The sequence below is a fragment of the Balaenoptera ricei genome, chromosome 16, assembly GCF_028023285.1.
Source record: "Balaenoptera ricei isolate mBalRic1 chromosome 16, mBalRic1.hap2, whole genome shotgun sequence".
NCBI classification, from domain to species: domain Eukaryota; kingdom Metazoa; phylum Chordata; class Mammalia; order Artiodactyla; family Balaenopteridae; genus Balaenoptera; species Balaenoptera ricei.
Genome location: NC_082654.1, coordinates 38,487,985 through 38,513,355, shown reverse-complemented (window position 1 = coordinate 38,513,355; position 25,371 = coordinate 38,487,985). Strand labels below are relative to the sequence as shown.

The window sequence follows — 25,371 nt, the reverse complement described above, 5'->3', positions numbered from 1 at the left end:
TACCATTTCCTCTGATTTTGGAAAGTCCTTTAAAATAAATAAAATCTGCTGCGATTTCTCACAACCACTTTTTCTAAAGGCTTCACAGCTTTGGTAATCAATAGTGCTGATAAGTCAGGTAATCAATGTGCTCAGAAATCTTAGGAAAAAATAGACAAGTCACTGCTTCTTTTCTCCTTCTGCCCTTTGCTCCATTGTCCCCAGATGACTTCACAACTGAGTTTACAGATCAAAAGACTTTTTCTATGAATACTCACAAACTTCTGCTGGAGTACGCAGAGATTTTCAAAACAGTCAACATTTACTTTAGTGTAAAGAGATTTTAAGTTTGAACTAGTAGGGTGATCAGCGGGTTTATCTAACCCTGAAAAACAGCTCAACTAGCTGTTGCAGGTATTCATCTTTCTCCCCCAAACAGCTCTACTGGCAGCAGTCAAAACCAAAGTGGGAACTTAATAAAAATGAAAATTGTGGTAGCAAAATACACTTACAAGGTTAATTCGACATATTGCAAAAATTTGGGAGGTTATAGTGGTTTCTATATAACCACAGTACTGATTTAGAAAAACCCCAGAGAAACAGCTGCATTTTGATATATAACCTGCCTTGCCTGCATAGGAAACCCCAGATCTTCAGGGTATATAAGTCTTGAGATGCTAGAATTTGAACATAACATCGGGGAAAATTATATGCATCTCTTATTGAGAAATAACGGGATAATAAAACCTGCATGTAAACTTCTCTATTAGGCAAACACATATTTGATCCCAAGATCATGTTAATTTCTTTTACTAGTGAGTGTCAAAGGATGAGAAAAAGTAAAGTCAGGTCTGATTGAGAAAACTGTGCGCATACCACTGGATTCTCTGATTACCTGTGAATGTCTCCATTTCTGGCATTTGGTAGCAACTGGCTGAGGCAAACCAGGCAAAATATTTTCCAGCTGCTGGAAGATTAACTCCTGCACATCTTCAGTGCTGTGCTCCAAGTATGTAACTCCAAATGGGACAGTGGTGTGAATCACAAGGGAAGGCCCGATTTCCGATGACTCTAGTGTAAGAGGAACATAAAGATACACCTTAAAGTGGGTAACATGTTAGTGTCATTCAGCATTTCAATCCGGATTTAAGAGTTGATCACAATAATCAGACAATAAATGAAGGGAAAACAGATTCTAATCTTTGAAGCATAAAATTAGGCTACTTCTGAAATTCAAAATCAGGCTTCACTGACGTGGAGGACAGATTCAAGATGCGTTTTAGAGAACAAATTTTCAGGTCTTGTTAAAGAACCTGAAGGAAGGTAAAATGACCTAATATGTACTGCCTTGGGTATAATTAAATTTATTGGTATGTTTATCTCTCTCAACCACTAAAGCATAAGCTTATCAGGGCAGGAACCATTTCTTATACATAGCCTATATTCGCTTTAAATTCTGAGAACAAAGTAGATGTTCATCTTCTTAATTTCATATTAAATGGATTGCAAAAATATCTTGTTGAAATTATATAAATGCCAGAATAAAATACCTAAAAAAAAAAAACCTTTCTCAAAACAAGCTTGACCTCATAATGTTCTTCATCTTTTAAGCAGCATTAAAAGTAAAAGTCTGAAAAAAAAAGTCTGCTTCATTCATGACATGGAGATACTTTCCTTTTTTGTTTGCCATTGAATTTTTTTTGCTATATTTTCACAATGACAAATAACGAGTGCTTCAAATCTTTCACTCTTTAGTAGAATATAGAAAATTGAATAAAGTTTGACATTGAAAGCAAAGTGACTGAGGCATTAGAGAATACAATCTTGGAAGGAATGTTAACCAAGATTTCCTGTTATTATTTTTTGTTTAAATCATGCAGAAGAGAAAAGTTGAGGGAAAACAAAATAGATATGAAATGCATGAAATTATAATATGAAAGTTGGTGTTCCCCCCTGCTGAAAGAAGAAAATACTAAAATCTATAAGCTACTGACAGGGGTTGGGAAGCCTGATACTGAAAATTCTTTAAATTGGGATTATAAAGTTCTTTTCGGGGTTGTTATAAAAGGCAACAATCTCTTTGAGATAGGTTTGTACATCTTTACACAAAAAAAGTAATTTTACACAGAACAAGCCACTTACTTGTTGTGTGTCCACTCAACCTCTTTACTTTGTGTGTATGTATGTAGAATGAGAATAAGTTAGCATCTACCACACTGTTCTGTGGTCTGGATTAAACAACATAATGTGTGTGAAGTGCTTAGCACAGTTTCTGGCACAGAGGAGGTGCTTAATAAATGTAAGCTATGAGAATAAAAGCAATAAATCAGATATATCCAAGGGAAAAGTTCTCCTGGTGTTGTCCAAACGATAGATGTGAGTTATTTTTTTGTTAAAGCACTTCATTTTCTTGTTGCACTCTGGCTTATGAATTTTACAGCAAAATACTGTAAACGAATTTGGGTCTCTCAGAAGAGAGACCCAAAATGCTGTGAGCACTTTAAAGTGGCGTGTTCTCAAACATTTTAATATATATGAAGTGGGGGATCTGACTTCAGAATCTGTGCTGTAAATGCAATGGTAAGAAGATTGTCCAGTTTTCACCTCACGGTAGCTGGAACAACTTGAAAGAGCAAAGAGGGGACCCTCTCTTTGAACCTTCAGTGTTTAACCTGCCAGTGTCTACTTTACTGGTACCACACGGGAGTGCAAAATCTCAAATCTTTCACTGAATACCACCACTGTGAGAAACCTACTGCATACTGCCTCAGGGAGTGTTATCTATGTTGTCAGTTAATACATTCAGGGAGGCTTGTTCACAGAAAGGGGTGGCAAAAATGTCACCCCTCTTCCATGAGGTTCCCAACCTTCCCAGAGACAGAGAAAGCTACTGGGTCAGCATTCGGAAGCAGGAGAGTTGGGGTTCTGAGTTGACTTATCTATGGCAGTCTTCAAAGGGAAACAAACTCAGCTGTGTGCATGAGGTTGCACTGACCCAGACATTTGTTCTAGCGGGGAGCTCCTGTAATTGCTAAGGGTAGTGATGGTGCCTTGCCAGGTTTCTCCCATTTACATTAGCCATCCACTCCAAGGAGAGCAATAAAAAAGGAAATTCAAGACCAAAAATGAAACAGTTCTTGCATAACAATGAGAGAACAACCTGGCTACTTGTTTTTATTGGAATCAGACAAAAATTTTTGAGAATTTCAATTAAAATTTGAACAGCTGCAACCTAAGACAATGAGTTTTAAGGGAAAGACCCTCAACCCCCAAATTAAGGGGTATTTTCAGAAGCTAAAGTGCAAAAATACAAATAGCCAACTGGAGTTTAAACGTGACCAAGGCTTGGAACTAGAGCACTATAAAAAGCCACAAATATGTTAATAGGATTCAGAGCGTAAACTCAGTGTAATCATTATTCCTTGGTCCCTGAGAACGTAATGATGTTATCTTTCTTTTTCTTTTCTTTATTCAGTTTAACAAGCATAGCACTTTGCTTTTGGCATTTTAAATGTAAAGTTCATAGTAAGTTGACAACTATTTCTGTATGTTGGGAGATCAATGGCTTCAGTCAGAAGATAAGTTATTTGAACCTTTGCATCCTTAATAGCCCAGTGGTCTTGGACAACTTAATCTCTTAGGCTCCACTGTCTTCCATTAATTAGAGGGGTGTAATACTACTTACCTTATAAGGCTGTCACAGGATTAAATGGGTTTGGATACATAAAAGCCTTCTTCAAATATAAAGTGCTATACAAACATAAGGTACCCCTAGATAATATTTTTGTTTTGACCTCTGCTGTGGTAAGAACAGCTTTAGAAAGGGATAACAGAGTTGACTTCTCTGAAAGTATTAAGACTGATTCTTATATTAACACCCCAGGAAGAGTGGCAGACTATTCCTGGGTAGAGGCACAGCAGCTTTTTTTTTATTATGGTAAAATATATATAATATAAAATTTACCTTTTAAACCTATTTTAAGTGTACAGTTCTCTGGCATTAAGTACATTCACATTGTTCCGCAACCATCACCACCATCCATCACTAGAACTTTTTAAATCTTCCCAAATTGAAACTCTATAGGCATTAGAAAGTAATCTCTCACTCCCCACTTGCCCCAGCTCCTGTCAACCACCATTCTATTTCTGTCCCTATTAATTTGACCACTCTAGGTACCTCATATAAGTGGAATCATACAATATTTGTCCTTTTGTAATGGGCTTATTTCACTTGTCTCCAAGGTTCATCCATGTTGTAGCAGGTGTCAGAATTTCCTTCTTTTTTAAGGCCACATAATATTCCATTGTGTGTATATACCATATTTTGCCAACGCATTCACCTTTTGGATATTGTGAGTAATGCTGCTATGAACATGGGTGTACCATTATCTGTTCAAGTCTCTGCTTTCACTTCTTTTGGGTATATACTCAGAAGTGAGATTGCTGGATCATATGGTAATTCTATGTTTAAATTGTTGATCAATCACCATATCATTTCCCACAGCAGTTGCATCATTTTTTCATTCCTACCAGCAATGCACAAAGGTTCTAATTTCTCTACACCCTTGCCAACACTTGGTATTTTATCTTTTTAAACAGCTATCTTAATGGGTATGAAGTGGGCACTGCTTTTTTTTTTAGTCTACAGTTTTGGGTGGAGGTCAAGACATTGAAAGTTGATAACAGCAAGAACAGCAGCATTATCACGTACTGTTAATAGAACACTAAGATTTAGAAGCCTCTCACATGAAATACCTACAATTAAAAGCTACAGAAGTCACCTGTTCTCCAAATAGACACTGAAATTTGTTTTAAAACAAGTATTTTCGCTGCCTCAGATCCATGGTCATATCAGTCATAATAATAAGTATTAACAGGTTAAACCTGCTTAAAGACAAAGGTTGTCGTATCGGATCCAGAAAATAACATCTAACTATATGGGGCTTATAGGAAAATACATTTTAGAAACAAATCCTAACTCAACTGTGTTGAGTCAGAGACTGTGAACTGTATGATACTTTAAGATTTGTTGAATGGCTTAGTCAGTTTTCATAAGTGTTACATGTGCGATTGAATAGAATTTTCTAGATGTTGAATTAACAGTTTAATAAGTCCATTAGAACAATCTTATTAATTGTATGGTTCTAATCAACTAAATTTTTATGAATTTTTTGTCTGCTTGATCAGTTACTGAGAGAAGTACTATGTTAAAAATCTCTCCTTATGACGGCAGATTTGCCAATTTCTCCTTTTAGTTCTGACAGTTTTTGCTTTATATTGAAGCTATGTTACCGTTTTCCTGCTGTTTCCAGATACCTTTTAAAAATATGTTGTGCTTTTTATCTGAAAGTTTATTTTCTGCTATTTGTTCCACTTTTTGAACATTTCTTTGTTTCTTTTTAAAATAAAAAAAATTCTTGTAAATTAAACCAATTTTCTCCCTTATTGCTTTCTTTCCCTTTACTAATTTGTAAGTTTAACAGTTTATTTCTATTTTTAGGAATTACCCATAGATTTAAACATCCATATTAAAGTCAAAAGTTAATATCTTTATCTTTCTCTTGAATAATGTAAGAACCTTAGAATACTTTAACTCTGATTGTGTAAGCTTTTGTTGTCCAGGATTTACTTCTTAAGTTTTGTTTAATATAGTTAATGTTTATTAATATTTACCCACAGCTTTCTTCATGGATCTCACATCTTCTCTACAGGGTCATTTTCTTTTTCCCCAAGTGTCTCCTTTTGAAGTTCCTTAATGAGGTTCTGTTGAAGGTAGGCTCTTCTCAGTTTTTGTTTTTCTAAAAATGTCTTTATTTCACCCTCATTTGTGAAAGATAGTTGTCCTTGGTATATAATAATAGATTGAGAATATTTTCTCTCTGCACTTTAAAGATATTATTCCAATGTAGGTTAGCTTTTATTGATGCTGTTAGGAAGTCAACTCAATTTGATTGCAGGTAATTCTTCTTTCATATCTGGATGCTTATATTGTTTTCTCTTTGCCTTTGGTGTTCTGCAGTTTTACTTGAATATTTTGAGGTTTTAAGTTTCTTTTTGCTTACTTTCTTTGACTTCATTGTGTTTTCTGAATCTGAAGACTCATTTTTGTCATTAATTTTGGAAATTGTTCAGCCATGAGTTCTCTCCTTTCTCCCTGTCTAGTAGATACAGTACTCTACTTAGAGATATGATAGATATTCTCATTCTATCTTCATGTGTCTTGATCTTTTTAAAATGTTTTCCCTCTCTATGCTAGATTCCATGTAATTTCTTCTGATTTATCTTTTGGTTTACCATTCTCCCTACATATGTATTTATACTGATGTCTAATTTGTCCTTTTAATTTCAAAGTTAAGTTATTTTGTTTTTCATTTTAAAAAATTCTTTTTTTCAAATCTGCATGATCAGTTTTGATAGCTTCTTTCTCCCTAGTCACATTGTCAGTACTCTCTTTTATTTCTTTAAACACAATCAATATACTATATTATCTTTAGTTATTTAAAAATCTGCAATCTTTAGGAGTTTGAGTGTTTTTGTAGACATATAAACACACACAAATCTATTAACATTCTTCTATTAATATTAATAGATATATATTAATAAGTTCATTTTTTCATATTAATAGGTGCAATCAATCGTTGTTGCTCATGATGGTGTGTTTCCTTGTGTCTTACGTGATTTTTTTTTTTTTTTTTTCTATTGTGAGCCATGTTCCTATGGTGAGCCTAAAGTTCCTAGGAACTTTGTCTCAGAAATTCTTTGAGGCCTGAGTTTAAAGATTATTCCTTTGGAGAGTTACTTTCATTTCTGCCAGATACCTTGGAGGCAATACTGCATATGACTACTTTAACTGGATTTTTAGAACATACTAGCAGAATGAATTCTGGCACCAAATCTGCCTGAAGGTGGATATGTGGTTTGGCATTTCAGGGGAGACATTTTATTTCTTTTTTGTTTTTTTCCACTCCACTTAAAGATAGGCAAGCATCCCCACTGTCTCCCTCTGCCAGATAGGATATAGCAGATACAGATAAGTTCTTTAAAGCCAAAGAAGTGTACCCGTCCATGTGAATGAACTTTTAAATCTAAAAGAAACAGGCTAATTTTTCTTGGAAAAAAAAGTTACCGAAATTAACTCAATATAAAAGAAATCAGTATAAACTAAAATACATAAAAGAAATTGAAAACACAGTCAATAAATATTTAAAACAAAAAAAGACTCCAGGTCCTAAGTGGTTTACTTGTGATTTGTTTAAAATTGTCAAGCTAGTATAATGTTGATTACAGACACACACATCACATTTACACATATAAACACACACCAAACTATATAGATCATTCTTCTATTAATATTAATAGGTATGTTCTTTCATATTAATAGGTATAATGAAAAGAAACATGCTAATCTCAATATGTATTTAAAAGGCATCCATTAACAATTAATATCAATTCATGGAAAAAAGATACAACATGAAAAAAAGTGACTTTCTCAAAATGAGATAGAATATCTTCCTTAAGCGGTTGGTCTATATCATACTTTACTATGAAATAATATAGATTTTCACAGTAAAATCAGCATAAACCAAGGATGCTTAGTAATACCAATGATATTTAACATTGCTCTGGTTAATGCACTAAGATAAAAAATAAAAATAAGATTTATAATTAATAGAAAGAAGGAAAATCATGATTTAAAATAATAATAAGCCAACATAAAATCCACCAGATTAATTTTAAAAATTTGATATTAAATTGATTTCCCTATATACCAACAATAAATAGTAAGGAAAAAATAATTCTTAATTAATTCTACAAGTTTTTTGGAATTTGAAAAATGATTCTAAAGGAAAAATAAGGCAATGAGAATATTAAAAATTAAAAAAAAAATCAGTGAATGGAGAATTATTTTGCCATATATTTAAATGCATTATAAAGACACGGCAGTCAAATCAGCCTAGTACTGGCTGACAGTAATAGTCAATTAATCAGACTATATCTCTCTGGAAAAAAATCCTAAAAATATAGTAAGTATTTAGTATAGGACAACAAACTTAACAAAGCAATGGAGGAAGAATGCATTTTTACATTGTCTTAGAAAACTGGATATATGGACAGTTTTAAATTAGAATATTCCCTTCCCACTTCTGACCCAAATTTGTCACCATTTCTGACTACCTTCTTCCAAAATTATATTGAGGAATCTACACTCTACACTCATATAGCAAGCTCAAACTTACTGAGACATCCTTATTTACATGCAAATACTTCAGAGACATTTTCCATCCGTTAAACTTTGTTTTTAGCCATATCTATCAAGGGGCAGAAGTTGGGTTCCCCTAAAACCAGCTCTAGATTCCATTTCTGACAGGGAAGTAGAGGATTAAAGAAACTTAAGCAGTGGCAGACACTATAGCTGCAGACCAAGAGGATCAAAAAAATGGGTGAAAATGTTTCTTTAATTACTGATTCAATCAAATGAGCACGTGGGTGTTTAGTGCAGTTTGGTACCAAGAGAAACTCGGTTAGGGCCTTTCAGAAGCTTACATCTTGGTGGGGGAGATGGCACCTAGGCAAAACAGTTAGAGAGCCATTATCTCTAACTGGTATGGTCTTGACAGTGTGTGCAAATTAAGTTCAGGAAACAGATTCCTGGGAAGAGAGAAAAGGGACCAGGCGTTGAGAGCCACACAGTTTGAGGGGGTGGGTGGTCAGCTCTCCTTCCTCCTGGCAGTGGCATTGGTGGTAAGTTTCCCTCTCCCTCCCAATGTGGAACTGGCTTAACTAGACTTGCCCTCTAGCCAGGAGAGCTCTTGTTACAATTTAACTCCTTCATATGGCTCCGGAGCCCAGCAGCAAATGTAATGGAGAGTAAGTCAGTCGCATCAGTAAGTCCAACAAAAAAAAGTAACTCACTCTTGATGATGAAAGCATAGCAGAGGGAAAGGGAAGGAAAAAGAGTGGGGAGGGGAAAAGGAGATAGAGATGGAGAGATACGTGCTCCTGTTGTCTCTCTTTCCCCTTCCAACCCAAACAAGCATCTAACAGTCTGCCATTTGGCATTCCACCTCCTTGGCAGCGTGTCTGCTGTTCTGTGTGTCTGCTGCTGGCCCTGAATCAGGAACTAGGCCTCACTATTCAGAGGGACCGCCTGCAGGTTTTATTTGTTTTTTAATAACCATCTCAAACCTATTTCTTGTATATAAGTTACAGAAGCCAAAATTCACTTAACAAGAGCCCTACTCATATCCTGGGCAACTTCATTACCTCCAACTTTATCTGCAGGAGTGACTTCTCTATCACTGAGTTGGAAATACTAGCTTAAAAAAAAACTAATACACTTATTAGTTTCTTCTCTTCTTTTGGTCCTTGACTTGTTTATTCTAGGCCTGTGGCTACTAATATATCTAGGGATGTATGCATTTGCCATTTTAAATAGAGGCTAGGAAGGAAAGTTTTAAAACTGATACACATGTATGTTTGTAATCCTTGTTATCCCAGGCTACATATGTTTGGATTTCTTATGTTTAAAAAGACACACAGACATCCTCTAAACAATTCTGTATAAGGTAACCATTCTGATAGGCGTTTAGTTAAATATAAACAAGTGTGTAAAACCCCACACGATGAATTGAAAATAAAATGAGAATTCCCCAAAAGTTCATACTTCCAGTTTCAGAAGATGTTTCCCTATAGCTCCAGTATAAATAAATGTATACAAATTCAGGAAATAATCTTCCAGCGAACAATGGAAAATTGTTCACAGAAGAGTATGTTTGCCTTCTCCAGCCAGCTGAGAAAGTAAATGATAACATTCACCAGTAATCCAAACTACTTGAATAATAAACATGTTGCCTATTTCCTCAATACCTAAGAGGACTGAATGCCTGAGGCTTTGGGTTGGGGTCAGGAGGGTGGGAACAGGGGCTGGGATGAGCTACTGGGGATAATTCTACTGATTAGAGGGGCATCCCCTGGTCCTGAGAGTGGAGTAGGTATAAGCATCAAGGTTTTGAGCTAAATCCTCAAAATAGATAAGGCTTCAGAATAAACAAGGTGATCAGTGGAAAGGATGAGGGATGACAGGCAGGGCTGGGCCTGGGGGACAGGCAGGGAGTACTCCTACTTACAGGCAGAAAAAAAAATACATTGCCTACAGAAATTCATTTTACTATTTCTTTTCCTACTGAATTGGCTTTGGGTCTCATGAAGGAGCTCAAATCAGTTCACAAATGGTGAAGATCTTCTGCCTGGTGATCTACTTAATAGATTCAAGAGACAAGGCATGGTATAGTACAGTTAAATATTGACCTCCAGGCTAGTTATAAGGTTCATATGAGCGAATATCTGTGTGGTAGACATTGCCTGTTCAGTGTCCACTGGTTCTTCTGTGGCAACAGTAGCTAAATTTTTGTTTTAGAAGATCAACTTTCAGCCCAGATAAAGGTGACGGAAGTTAAACTGATCAATTAATCTATTCCTAAGTGATTAATTTAGCAATGGGTACATAACTCAAGGCAGGCCAGTCAAGTCAGTGAGATTCAATTCCTGGACTAGTGTTGAGCTTTTGGGGAAACAGGTTCTTTTTTTGTAACACTTGGCACTGAAATGCTTGGTATTACAAATGAACCCAATCCAGCATAAAGTAGAGTCAAGAAATAGACAGAAACTAAGTCTTCACGATGTTGACTGAATCAATCCAGACATGTCTGCAGCTTTACTCTTGGATTTTTCAGGAACAATATCAATAAATCCCACCCTCTCCTATTTTGGGGGGGAGGGGGTAAGCCAACCAAGTTGGGTTTTATGTCATTTGTAACCTAAACTAAGCTAAATGTGTGAAGATCTAGTACTAAGTCTAGCACATGTATGCTTGTTCCTACAAATGCATTTCCTTTCTTTCTTCTCTTCTCCTCCTGTCTGCCCTTAATCTTACTTTATATCTCCAATATATAAAGAAGATTAGATTTTAGCAGTTTCTTTAGAAAACTTGACCAATAATTATGGAAAAAAAAAAAAACCCCAAAGCAAAAAAACAACCTTCTTCTGGGCCTCAGTTTCTTCATATGTGAAGAAAGGGGTTATAAAAGTTTATTATCTTCAGATCCCTTTCAGCTTTAATTTTCTGTGACTATAAAATGGAGGTCCAGGTAGTGGTGACAATTTGAGAAGTAAAGCTCATCCTTTCACTAACCACTCCGTGCTGTCACTAGGGAAGAAATTCCTGGTCCTCAAAGAAGAGACTAAAACTAAGAATCCATAGGACCAATGTGATGAAAATACTTCTCTTCATCTGAGTTTTCTAAGCCTTGAGTTTGCCCTAGATTTTAGGGCTTTAATTTCCATCCCACTTTTGAGTTTAAATCCAGTGAGCTATTTTGTAGTATGGTAAGAAAACACACTACATTGTTTAAGAATTCCTTGGTCTGGATTCAGCTCTGCTACTACCTAGAACAGTTCTTGACATACCACAGATACTCAATTCACACACTGAAACAGATAAATAATTCACAAATGTTACAGCTCTGTGGAAAATCATGTGTAACTAACAATAGTTAAATTAACATATCCAGGATTGAGAATATTTTTCTTTTTAAAGATACATTAAGTTGGAATCAAGTTTATTCTGAAAATAACATTATTTTTGCTTATGTGTATTTTGATATATGTGATCTTGAGTGTGAGAACGTTAGGCCTCTTGAGATTCCTAATAACTTGAGCTATCCTCATGAAGTGTGTCATGAGTATGAATAGCATTTGTCATGTGAGTGATGGTAGGAGAACTGGATTTCCAAGGTTCTTTCATTCCCAGGATTCTCAATGTTGGGCTGGTGGTAGAGGAAGGCACTGAGAATTTGGCTCACCCAAATCTGGGAAGGGGGTGAGCGGAACATGTAAAATTTCAAATAACACATTTGGTGTTATTATCTCATCTTCAGAAATGAATTTTAAAAGCCACTGTTAATTTAAATATACAAATGACAGAAAGTATAGGTTAAAGAAGAATATGAGAAAGAATCTAGTTTCCAGGTATCAATCAACCTCATTGTGTTCTAGGGTAAGAGATAAGTCTCCATGGGGAGCTTTTATTAGTCTCTCCAGCATAGAGATTTGTACTTTGATCAAAAAAGTATGATTTAGAGACAAACAAAGCTCAGGCTGAAGTCATCCTTTTTTTTTTAAATTTCTCTAAGCTTTAGTTTCTTCACTTATAAAAACAGGGATAATAATATTTACCTCAGAGAGTTGTTGTAAAGATAAAATGTAAAAAAAAAAAACAACAAAAAACATAAAAGCACTTAGCACAGTGCCTGGCTCCCAGTGCCTGGCTTAATAAAGATTATGGGTGTGGAGTTTAAAAAGGTTGAACAACATTGTTCTGGTTTTTCTTTTCATTCCTTGTTATTTTTCAAACTCCTGACATAAGCTGTTCTAAATTTAGGCCATAGAAAAGTTCTCTTTGCCTCCTACATAGAAATATATTGTAATAGAGGAGAAATACATTTTCTTATTTGTAATTTGAGACATAATTAGCACACATACAAGTAAATATGTATACACTGATACACCAAGAGGGAAGAGTAGGGTGACTCAAGAGTGGGGCAGACTCATGTTTTCCCCCCAAACCCAGATATACATTTTGGAAATCAGAGCTCAAGACTCATAAGTATTTCTACATTATGGAGGGTCTTAGATAACATTTTCCCCCATGAGACTTCTTGATTATTCCAATCACATTTAACTACTAAATTGGAAATTCCAGTTTTTTGGGTTTTTTTTCAAATAATTCTGACCTTTTCAGAGAAAGCAATTTCTTAAAGACTTCCATTATGGAAAACCAAGGAGGCAAGATTTCCAGATTCCATGGCAAAGATAAATCCTTGCAGATCAACAGAATCCCTGTGACAGAGTGTCTCAGGAGGTTCTGTGGCAGGGAAGATTTCCACTTGGTCAAGAATTCATGTTTGAATCCATCCCTCTCCATCATTCCTTAGGCTCTTGCCTTTATTTGGAGGAAGCAGATCTGGTTTTGTGAGACAGATCTCTCCAGAGGAGTACCTTTAGGCAAGCTATACAAGCATCGCTCAGAGATATTGTGGGTTTGGTTCCAGACTACCACAATAAAGTGAAGATCATAGTAAAGTGAGTCACATAAATTTTTTGTTTTCCCAGTGCATATAAAAGTTATGTTTACTCTATACCATGGTATTAAGTGCACAATAGCATTATGTCTAAAAATATGTACATATCTCAATTAAAAAAAATACCATATTACTAAAAAAATGTTAACCATCATCTAAGTCTTTAGCAAGTTGTAATCTTTTTGCTGGTGGAGGGCCTGGCCTTGATGCTGAAGGCTGCTGACTGATCAGGGTGGTGGCTGAAGGTTGGGGTGGCTGCGGCAGTTTCTTAAAATAAGACAATGGTGAAATTTGCCACATCAATTGACTCTTCTTTTCATGAACAATTTCTCTGTAGCATGCACTGCTGTTTGATAGCATTTTACCCACAGTAGAACTTTTTTCAAAATTGGAGTCATTCCTCTCAAACCCTGCCGCTGCTTTATCAACTACGTTTATGTACTATTCTAAATCCTTTGTTGTCATTTCAGCAGTCTTCACAGCATCTTCACCAGGAGTAGATTCCATCTCAAGGAACTACTTTCTTTGCTCATCCATAAGAAGCAACTCCTCTAAGTTTTATCGTTAGATTGCAGCAATTTAGTCAAATCTACGGCCACCACTTCTAATTCTAGTTCTTTTGCTATTTCTACCATATTTGCAGTTATTTCCTCCACTGAAGTATTGAAACCCTCAAAATCATCCACTATGGTTGGAATCAACTTCTTCCAAATTCCTGTTGATGTTGATATTTTGACCTCTTTCCGTGAATTACGAATGTTCTTAATGGCATCTAGAATGGCAAATCCTTTCCAGAAGGTTTTCAATTTACTTTGCATAGATCCGTTAGAGGAATCACTATCTATGGCAGCTGTAGTCTTACAAAATGTATTTCTTAAATAATAAAACTCAAAAGTCAAAATTACTTCTTGATCCATGGGCTGCAGAACGGATGTTGTGTTAGCAGTCATGAAAACAACATTAATTTCATTGTACAGCTCCATCAGAGCTCTTGGGTGACCAAATTCGTTGTCAATGAGCAGTAATATTTTGAAAGGAATTTTTTTTTTCTGAGCTGTAGGTCTCAATAGTGAGCTTAAAATATTCAGTAAACCATGTTGTCAACAGATGTGCTGTCATCCAGCCTTCGTTGTTCCATTTATAGGGCACAGGAAGAATAGATTTAGCATAATTCTCAGGGCCCTCAGATTTTCAGAATGGTATATGAGCACTGGCTTCACCTTCAAGTCACCATCTGGATTAGCCCCTAACAAGAGAGTCTGCCTGTCCTTTGAAATTTTGAAGCCAGGTATTGACTTCTCCTCTCTTGCTATGAAAGTCCTAGCTGGCATCTTCTTCCAAGACAAAGCAGTTTCACCTACATTGAAAATCTGTTGGTTAGTGTAGCCACCTTCATTCATTATCTCAGCTAGAGCTTCTGGATAACTTGCTACAGCTTCTGCATCAGCACTTGCTGCTTCACCTTGCACATTTATGTTATGGAGATGGCTTCCTTCCTTAAACTTCATGAATCAACAACTTCTGCTAGCTTCAAACTTTTCTTCTGCAGCTTCCTCACTTCTCAGCCTCCATAGAATTGAAAAGAGTTAGGGCCTTGCTCTCGATTAGGCTTTGGCATACGAGAATGTTGTGGCTGGTTTGTACTTCTATCCAGACCACTAAAACTTTCTCCATATCAGTAGCAAGGCTGTTTCACTTTCTTATCATTTGTATTCACTGAAGCAGCACTTTTAATTTCCTTCCAGAACTTTTCCTTTGCATTCACAACTTGGCTGACTGTTTGGTGCAAGAGGCCTACTTTTTGGCCTCTCCTGGCTTTTGACATGCCTTCCTCACTAAGCTTAATCAGTTTCAGATTTTGATTTAAAGTGAGAGATGTGTGACTCTTCCTTTCAGTTGAACACTTAGAGGTCACTGCAGGTTTATTAATTGGCTTAATTTCAATATTGTTGTATTTCAGGGAATAGGGAGGCCTGGGGAGAGGGAGAGGGATGGGGGAAAGGCCGTTGGGTGGAGCAGTCAGAACACACACATTTATGGATTAAGTTCACCAGTTCACCGTCATATGGGCACAGTTTGTGGCACACCAAAGCAGTTACAGTAGTACCATCAAAGATCACTGATCACAGATCACTATAACAAATATAATAATAATGAAAAAGTTTGAAAAATTATGAGAAGTACCAAAATGTGACACAAAGACACAAAGTGAGCAAATGCTATTGGAAAAGATGGCACTGATAGACTTGCTTGACACAGGGTTGTCACAAACCTTCCATTCGTAAAAAGTAAAATATCTGCTAAGCACAATAAAGTGAAGTGCAATAAAACAAGGTATGCCCATATAAATAAGGAGGACAGACCTAGGAGACTGATTTCAAAATAGAGAATTGTTTCTACTTCTTCAGTGGAGCAGATATGGCCTCAGAGCTTATTACTGTCCCTTTAAAACAAGGTATATGTTTATATCCCTGTAAGTATAACTCAAGGAGTATTAAAGACCTGACTAGGAATACTGACCAAATGAAAAGACAGTGTCCTACAGAGATATCGATACTTCAATTCCACAAACATTTGCAGAAATAAAATAACAAGGACACAAGAGAATATCAGATTAAACACTGCTGAAATTTTGCTGATAAGGAATTCTAACTTTTTATCATTATGCTGGAATATGTTTAAATATTCCCTGTTAAAGGTAAGCAGTAGAAGAGCTGTCTTATTCACCTGAACACCTAGAACAATGTCTGGCCCATAGCTGAAATGCAATAAATATTCATTGAGTGTATGACTGATGAATAACTTGTGGAGACAGACAATTTGGGGAGCAAAGAGAACATATAGATATTTCTTTTCTTATAAGGAGCATTCCCTTACAGTCAAGTTTTGGACTATAATATTTTACTTTTGAGAGGAAATGTACCATAGAATTCCTTTAAAATGACCAAAACTTATAGATTATATAGAAAAACCATGGTCATAAAATGAAATTATTACAAAATGAGCATTTTCCTCTATTACACATTAAAAGTCTTTGTAGAAAAGTGTCTGGGGGAGACATGAGAGTAAGACCCTAAAGATTACTAACAAGTGAGAATACTAACATAAATGAGGTAAATTAAAATTTAAGAAAAGCTTTTTTAATTTGGTAAAATATATCATCTATAGTATACCAATATGTGTGGTTTCTAGTACCTTCATATAGCCAATTTTGTTTAATATTAGGAAATATAGTTGAACTATTTTTTACACTCTCTGGCAGAGACAGTTCATTCTCACTAAATACTCCATGTGCTCCCTGACAATTCCTAGTCTATGTGGCAGTTAAGCTGGAGCCATATAACTAGTCTTGGTCAGTGGACATGAGGGGAAGTGAAGTGTGTTCCATCTAGTCCAAGGCTGTTAAGAGCTATGATGTGCCTTCCATTTCTTTCTTACCTTCATGCTGACTTTAGGGGCTCATGCTTCAGTTAGCAGATCTACAGGATGAAGTAGAGATGCCCAACCTGCATGCGACTTTGTGTAAAAGCCACAATGTGTCAACCACAAATGCCTTTGTAGTACCAAGATTCTGAGGTATGCCTATGAATTACACATCCCTTATTTCAAGCGTAGAACTTTAAAAATGATATACCTTGGAAATCAATGGACTTAAAGCATTTCATATTTTAGATCTGAGCCCAAATTGTTATCTTTTGTTTTCCTCTCTCATGTTTTGATTAGATCTCATTAACTCATTATTCATTTAACACACATTTAATTGAGAAATTACTATATGTGAAGCACTGTGCCATGTGCTGGAGATACAAAGAGGAGCAAAGCAAATTCAGTCTCTCCACTCATGGACCTTACAATATGAAGGTGAAAGAGACATTAAACAAATGATTACACAAATCCGTGTGTAGTTACTGAAAATTAAAATATAAGGTGTTAAAGCAAGAGTATAATAGGAAAACCTAATTAAATTAGGAATTCAGGAATGGCCTCTGTGGAAGTAACATTTCAACTGAGACAGTCTAGGCAGAGAGAACAAAATGGACCATGGTCTTGAGTGGGAAAAACCATGGCAGGAATGAGAGGTGTGACTGGAGAGCTAAGTAAAGGTAGGGAGGAAGGAGCTAGTGAAATAGGCATGTGCTAGACCAGGGGCTGGCAAACTAATCTGGCCTCCACGTGTGTTGGTAAATAAAGCTTCACTGGAACATAGTCACGCCTATTCCTTTATATAATGTTTATATCTTGTGTGACACCAGCAGAGCTAAGAAGTTGCAACAAGAGACCGTATGGCTCACAGAGTCTAAAGTATTGACTAGCTGGCCTTTATAGAAAAAGTTTGTGATCCCTGTATGAGATCATTCAGGATCTTGTAGGTCATGATAAGGATCTGAGATTTAATCCTATATGAAAAGGGAAAGCAACAAAGGGCTTTAAGTGGGAAAGCGAATGGCATAAACAGATGTGTTTGAAGAAGATCATTCTGGCAATGTGACAAAAGAACTGGAAAGGGGCAAGTATGGAGAGACCAGTTAAAATAAGATAGTGCTTGGGTTGTGACAGCAGTGATGAAGAGAAGTGAGTTCAATGAAAGAGAAAAAAACGCAAGGATGATTCCTGATTTGGGGCTCAAGGAGCTAGGAGACTGGTAGCTCCATTTTTAGAAACAGAACAAGTTCTGAATTTCCAAGGCAGGCAATCAAGAGCCAGCGCTTCACATGTTAAGTTTGATTATAACATATATAGGTTTTTTTAAAAAAAGGAATAAAATAACTCTGGCTATCATATTCTGAATTCTACTTGCTTTCCAGGGCTGGAATAATCTTTCCTCTAAGTTCCTTGCAGTAATTCCTTTAAAAATTCCATAGATTCTACCCGTTTAGCGAATGGGGCCACATTTAGTGGGACTGCTTATATTTCAGCATCTGTTTGGGAGAAGTTTTTTCTTTGGCTAAGACCTCCCAAGTTTTAGGAAAACATCTATTTATCATGAGACACAAGGAAATTTTCAGCCTGTTGCAGCTTTTATTGGCACTGCCAAAAGGAAAAATGGAAGAGTTTCAATAGTCCTTTAATTGGGCCTACCCAGGTCCCCAGAGCAGGCGATTTGTCCTAACTCGCACTTGGTGTTCCAGACCTCGCTGGAGTTCTTCCACAGTGTGTAAGAAAGCCCTGGTTTTCTATGATGACAGTCAACTAAAATGTGCCACTTTCCCAACACTCACCAGCAATAAGCAGTCATCCCTTATTATACATCGTTATTCTGGCCTACTCAGCATCATGCCCTATATGAAATTTTGTGTGTTGAGTGGTATTATGATTGGACTCTTTTCCTGAAATTGGGCAAGCATACTGGTCTGCTCTAAGGATATCACTTTATCACTGTAGTTGAGTAATTGGGTTCAGCTTTAGATTTTTAACTGCTCAAAAGGATACCATGACCAGAAGAAATATACCTCTGGGTTGGAGGATTTGGCCTAATATCAATACTTTGCTCTAGTTCATTTGGGGCATTAAAGAGAAAGTTTTGCCTTGACATTATAAAATGTTGAATTTGAAAGACTGAGACTAATCAGATGAAGTTTTTATTTATGACGTGTCAAAATATTTCTGGTCCTTTTGATAGAGGAAATTTACTGGTTTACTGTAGATATTCTTATCTCCTTTACTAATAAGACCAGTGAAATTATCCTTTCTGTTATATTTTGACAGGAAAAAAAAATTGAATCTGGGTATTTTGGCCAAAGTTCTTAAATCAAAGGGACTATAATCCTTTTAACAATATCCTTTATGATATTGTGAGCTACTCCTAAGAAACCAATATTATGAATATAGATAGTGGAAAAGGGAACAAACAGGCATTTTATTTTTAATAAAAAAGAGTGGATTAGGTTCAAATGAGCCCAAGGTTCTAAAATGCCTTTCCTGACTCTTTTAAATAAGGATATAGAATATCAACAACAAAGAATTCACTAGGTATACGTATAATAGAAATCTATTTCAGTGAGGAAAACTATATTTTAAATTCAAGGATGCTTCATTCTTACAAACATGAATTTGGAATATTTTATACTGAAGAATTCCCCTAGTCCCACAGATCAGTTATAAATATTTATGGAATTTCAATAGATTCTTTTCAGATTCCGATGTTTAATATTCATTCATATTATGCAGGGAATTCAAGGTCCTGTGCAGTACATGTAGATGCTTCTCATTATCTAAATGAGCACATATATGAAGTCTGTAGGGGCAATGATTATTAAAAATAGCAGGGTCCACATATGATCTTAAAGGGCATATCAAAGCCTTCTCAGCTCACTTAATAACAAGAAAGTCATTGGTAATAAAACCAAAGGACTCTTTAGGCTAAATTGATTCAGTTATGTCACATCTGGGCAGAATGATGGATTGGCGATTCTGGACAGAGTTAAAAATGCTAACTGATATAAAGCATTTATGAAACACAATGAAGCGATTTCCTGTGGTGAGATTCTGCAGTCACACTTTGAAACCTGCTCTCGAATTAGTCTCAGCCTTTGATTTGCTGACAACTTACTTCATAGTATCTAACTCCTCTTGGATATGCTGGAGTGTAAATTTTGGGGGAGTTATTCAAAAAGGGATTTGAGATTCCATAAAAAGAAAGAGGAACCACATTTAATTTAATGTTCTCTGAGTTTAACACCTTATTCGGGAAATGAGATATTGTTTAACTACCCTAACGTGTATAAGTGTTATTATTTTTAACAGAAGATAATATAATTTAACTAAACTTGCACTATTGGCATTATCTTCCGCTTTTTTCTTTCTCAAAATGAAAAAAAGTTTATATAGCTGATAGACTGAAACCATAAAATAATTTATGTGACAACAACTGTAAAGACAGAATTTACTGTGTGCCTCCGGTGTGCTAGGCATGGGACTAGGAGTTTTGGATATACTATTCAACCCTTATTACATTTCTGGGAGACACTATTAACTTTACAGTACAGATAAGTAAAGCTCAGAGAGATTGAGAAACTTACTCATGGTTACAGAGCTATTAGGTTGAATCACATGAAAATGCTGGTATTTGAACATTTTAAATGACAAAGACAGCAATATAATATAGTTCAACCTAATTCTAAGTATAGAGTTATAATTTGAAACTAGGTTTGTGTGATTGCAAAGTCCATGGAACCATGGAACAGAACCATACTTGATAACACTGGTTATTTTTGACCATCCATGATAATAAAAACCAAATCATGAATTATACAATAAGGAATTCACCACTTACCAAGCTTGGGTTAAAATGAACTCATCATTTGTGGCAAGGTTCCTATGCAAGATATCATTTTAATTCCATTGAGATAGAAAAAAGAGATAACTGCTAAACCATGGAAGAGGAATGGCACATTTGCAGAGCTTATCACATATTTTCTAAGTTAAATATCTCAGCTGGAGCACAGTTGTTCTTCAACCAAGTATTTTAAAAAATCTTTCACAAGAAGAATGGTGGGATCCTTTGAAGTGTAACCTTAGAAATCAAGGTCTGTGTTACAGGGCATTATTCAAAGCAGATGCATATTCCCTAGAGACCACGGTAAACTTGTTACCAAGAATACTTGGATCTCTTTGGGAAGACAGCTTGATAAAACTTCCAGGTCTTACTGGCAATACCTCTGATACTATGTAGTCAAGTATTACCCATGTAATAGGCATGGGACAGGGTCTCCAAAAGAGGTTTCTGATCATTCTAATCGCCAATAGCTCACATATGTTTTTTCAACAGCTTGCAGATTTGGCAACTAGACAGCTCATTCATTTTATATGAGGGCAGTAGTAACAGATACCTAGATTGTCGTAGGGGTGAACAATTTGCTGACTGCCATTACTTTTCCTTGCCTGCTAAGTGGGTGACCAGTACTGAAGTATTAATTCTCAATGTTATTTCGGAACAAGGGAAGGGCATCTCAGAGCTGCATAAAGGACGACTGGCTCAGCAAATATTTCCTGAGCACCGAATACACACTCCTGTTATGCCACGATGTTAGAGTCTATCTCTTATATTTTCAATCTTGATGAAGATAAGAGGGATCAATTAATGGATAGCATGTGTGATAGACAGCGGCATGTATTCCTGCTAAAGGAGAGAGCTGCTAATCTGGAGAAAGCAGCAGCTCTGCAAACAGGGCATACCAACTCTTTAGCCCATGAGACATTCAGATTGATCTGAGGAAGAATTCTTGACAGTGAGAAAAACGGTGAAATCTTTTCTGAGGGAGCTCTAGGCAAAGGAAAGTTTCCATCTCTTTGGTATAGTGCTGTTGTGGTCCCAGATAAAAATGGACCAGAATGAAGACTTGTCAAGCTCTCATCCAGTTCAACAAGTCTTTACTGTCTCCCAGGACCTGAGGCTCACAAGCTGTCTGAGAGTTACACAGTTTTACAAGACTATTCTCAATCTGCAGAGGTTTTGAGATGCCTCCAGAATGATGAAAACCAGGCCCTTGTCTGGGAAGCAGAGCAGAGCACATCATTTTGAGCCCTGGCTTAAAACCCAGGGTGTTGACAGCTTCACTTCAGGCTGCAGGAAGGACTTAACTTCAAGATACTTCAAAACATTCAGTCCCATAGAGAGAGCATTTTCCCAATTTCCAGCTCCCTCAACAGATTGACCTGGCTGCAGGTATTATGGAAACAGTAAGTTGAGCTTGCTTTACTTGAGGTCCAGAGGATGAGGAGTTCTGTCTGCATTCAAAATAAGGTTCTCAAACAGATGTGAGGTTTTTCCATAGAGACAGCGGACTCCAAATCTCTGCACAGGAACTAATGTGAAGAAACCATAAAGTTCCTAATAATTTCACCCTAGATATTCCAAAAAAGTGTCTGGACTATGTTGCTTTACAAAATAACTCTCCAATAAAAAGCTCCCATCGATTTAAAACAATTGCTCAATCCAGAACCACACTGAGGTGGTAGGGACTTGTGGGAGGAGGGTCACAAAGTAAATTATATAGCAAACAAGTTACAAGTCTGCATAGCAATCCCTCAGGTCAAGCCAGAGTCTCTACTACTCTATGTAGTATTCTCTTTCCTCTTTCCCTTCTCTGCTCCTTGCCCTCCCCTTAGTCTCAGAGTGTCTGAATTTTTTTCCTCAGTTAAGCAAAACAATTTAGCTCTCCTTGTTCTCACTCTCAAACTGGCATCTAATCTCTCCTAGGTGCTTGGCAGACAGAAGAGCCATCACTTAAAGGGATCATAATTACAAATAGCAAAAATTAGATGTCATTACATTTAATACAGCAGCGCCTTCATTACACGATAGCTACATACCAAGTGACTTGACTTTTGTTAGTGAAGAGGTCAGAGGGACTGTGGCAGTTCCTACCTGTGTACCTCTGCTGATTTTTCCCTCCTTGAGGTAAACTGGCCTTCCTCACCTCCTTACAAAGCCAACAGAGGGTTTTCCCTTGCTATTGCCTTTCTAAATTGGCAGCAATGATGGCAGCCTCTCAGTTTTTCTGTTGTTCTCATCTATACCCTGTAAATTTCAGATCCATACATTTATTCATCAGAAAGAGTCATCTGATTCTCATTCCCCTCTTCTCCCCCTAATAGTGGATCCAAACTACACTCAGTCACCAACACATCTGGCTCTTGTGTTCTGGAGGGACTCTTGGACAACCTGAAGATCTTTTGTAAATCTCAGCCTGACAGCCACATGTTTAGGCCAATACCACAAGTGAAAATACCACTCTCAGAGGGCAGGGCAGGCAGAACACAAAGGTGGGATGCTGGCACAAGAAGAGACCTGCAGATGTAATGTTCAAGACTCACTTCTTAGTGTGGATGCTATATACATCTGCAGTTTGGAATTGTTTATAATTACAGAAATGCCAGGCAGCTGTAGACTCTAGACTCTTTACCCTTTTGCTCACTGCTTCTTGGACATTTCACAACTTATTTGTATTTATTAAACTTTTTAGCAGCCCCAGGAGAAAGTTAAATAATAGGCTATGCTAGAGTTTCTGAGTTTTTCACGGATTTAAATGTTCCATAGTCCCCATTTTTCATTTCTTCACCTGAAGAAAGATTATTAGATTCATGTTGACAAAAGGTCCCAGGTCTTAAGCATCCTTTTAAAAGATCATAATATCGTCACGAGGCAGCATGACTCTCCCCAGTTTTGATCATGCATGTGAGTTGTTGCTCTCTATACTCAGTGCATCTATTTATATTTATGAGGACTCATACTTGACTCCAAGTCACTAGTCCAACAGAGCCTCATGTATCAATTTCCTTCAGAATTTCTCATTTGAGTAGACGTCATAAACATTATGTTTCATGAGGGCAGAAACTACGGAATCCTCATTTCCAAGCAGAGTGCCCAGCACACAGAAGCATCCAATACATATTTGTAAATAATTATTTGACCGAATAAACTGAGAATGGAAAACATATAAATAAAATATTTGTGAATTCAATTTTTCTGAAGGAAACTTCCATAAGATATATATTTTTTCCCAGTAATATACTCCTTAGGATATTTTAAAGGTTTATTTTTGATGTTACACATTTAGCTGCTTTTCCACTTTCCCTCTGTCTCTGGCATTGATTTTCAGACTGAGTTCACTTGCTTGGCAAGTGGGAGGACAAGTGTTATCGTGGATGTAAATCTTTCCCATTGAGGATAGCTTGATAGGGAAACCAGAGGCTGAAAGGGATCTGTTTGTTTTTACTTTGTGTGCAAATGTTCTCCTTACAAAATGGATTGAGTTATCTCATTTTCTAAAGAAAACCCATTTTTAAAAGTGGCAAATGTTACATGAAATAAGAGTAATCTATTTTATAATTTGTCCCTATTACTTTAAATGACAACATATGATATTCATTTTTATGTATACATGTTTTATGTAAGTACATTTATACATTACACACATACATATATATGTGTATATATATACATATATATATATATACACACACACACACACACACACACATATATATATTTTTTCCTTTCTGAGAGAGCAAGGAAAAAGATTTGATATTACAATCATGTATCATTCTGTGGCATCACTGTAATAGTGAGATGGATATTTGTAATTAGTATTTGACTGCTGTTTATTAAATTGCCTTAACAGATTCATATGGACAGCATCAGTTACATAATTGCATTACAAATGACTATGTCTATAACACAAAAAACACAATATTATGAATTTTGTAACTGGTTACTGCTTGTTATTTTAAGATGATGATTGCTATTTTATCTGAAAGCTCTGCTTCTGGAGTTGATATTTTAAAGAAAAAGCTTGAACTGGAAACCTGACAGTTTTTCATCATCCCAGGTCTTTTCCTTTCCTTTTCTCCCCCTCATCCCTTTTTCTTCTCCCTCGTCCTTTTTTGTTCAACTTATAAAGTGTTACCTATCTGGATTGCATTTTCTGCAAATTTAAGGACAAATAATTGCACAACGTTTCAAATCCAAAAGCAGATATTTTGTGTGGTCAATTGCATGGCTATCGCTTAGTTGGAATAATCATGTACTCCCCTAAGTGAAGACAAGGTGACTGGATTTATGGCCCCAGGCCCATCCCAATTATTTACAGAATTTCATATTATGCTCCTATCTTTTATAAAGAGTTGATGTAACAAACAGTTATATGGAATAATCTTTCTGCATCTTTTGTAAAACAGCCTTTAAAGGCATTATGCATTATATTAGTGTTTGTTACTCAAGGATCCTAACAATACAATCCTTGAACGTATAAATTCCATGTGATGCAAAAGTTTGTTCACTTGTTTTCTTTTTGGATGAGTCGGATTGTTTCCTTTAATGAGATATTTAAAGCTATGTAATTATGGTCATTGGCCATCACATTTCTAGAGTTGCGGATTGTATTAATCCGTGTGGTAGGAGTGTGAGAGTAAAGGAGGAACACACAGGAGTGTTTTCCCTATACAGGAGATAAATGTCTTTCACTTGCCCACTGCTCCCTATGCCCTCTGCATGACAGACATTGCCCATTGTTGGTAGAATCCTCTTCTACTGAGTCTAGACACAGTCTTGGAATTGTTCTTAATTTTTGCCCCAGGTGATGATTACCTGTTAAATGATTGGCACCTGTGTTGAAATCTATTTATCATCTATGTAGGTCTAATCTGCCTCTTTCTTAGGACTTATGCTAAGTGCTCCAGCAGAAACTGGCTAGATGTTCACCAACCCACTTTTTATTCTTCCTACATGCATGGGTAGACTACGATTCCAGCT

The 25,371-nt window shown here is 36.4% G+C and overlaps 1 protein-coding gene across 11 annotated transcripts in view; it reads right to left on the bottom strand.

The window, feature by feature from the left end:
- The window catches only part of RNLS (renalase, FAD dependent amine oxidase), a 307,783-nt gene that overhangs the window by 59,570 nt on the left and 222,842 nt on the right, over nt 1–25,371 (bottom strand). For all 11 annotated transcript variants that reach the window (XR_009497862.1, XR_009497863.1, XR_009497864.1 and 8 more), the window contains exon 6: nt 875–1,050. Coding sequence is in view for 7 of the 11 variants with exons in the window: in XM_059899088.1 (XP_059755071.1) it covers nt 875–1,050 (176 nt within the window). In the remaining 4 variants the exon portion in view is untranslated. The remainder of the gene's footprint in view (nt 1–874; nt 1,051–25,371) is intronic.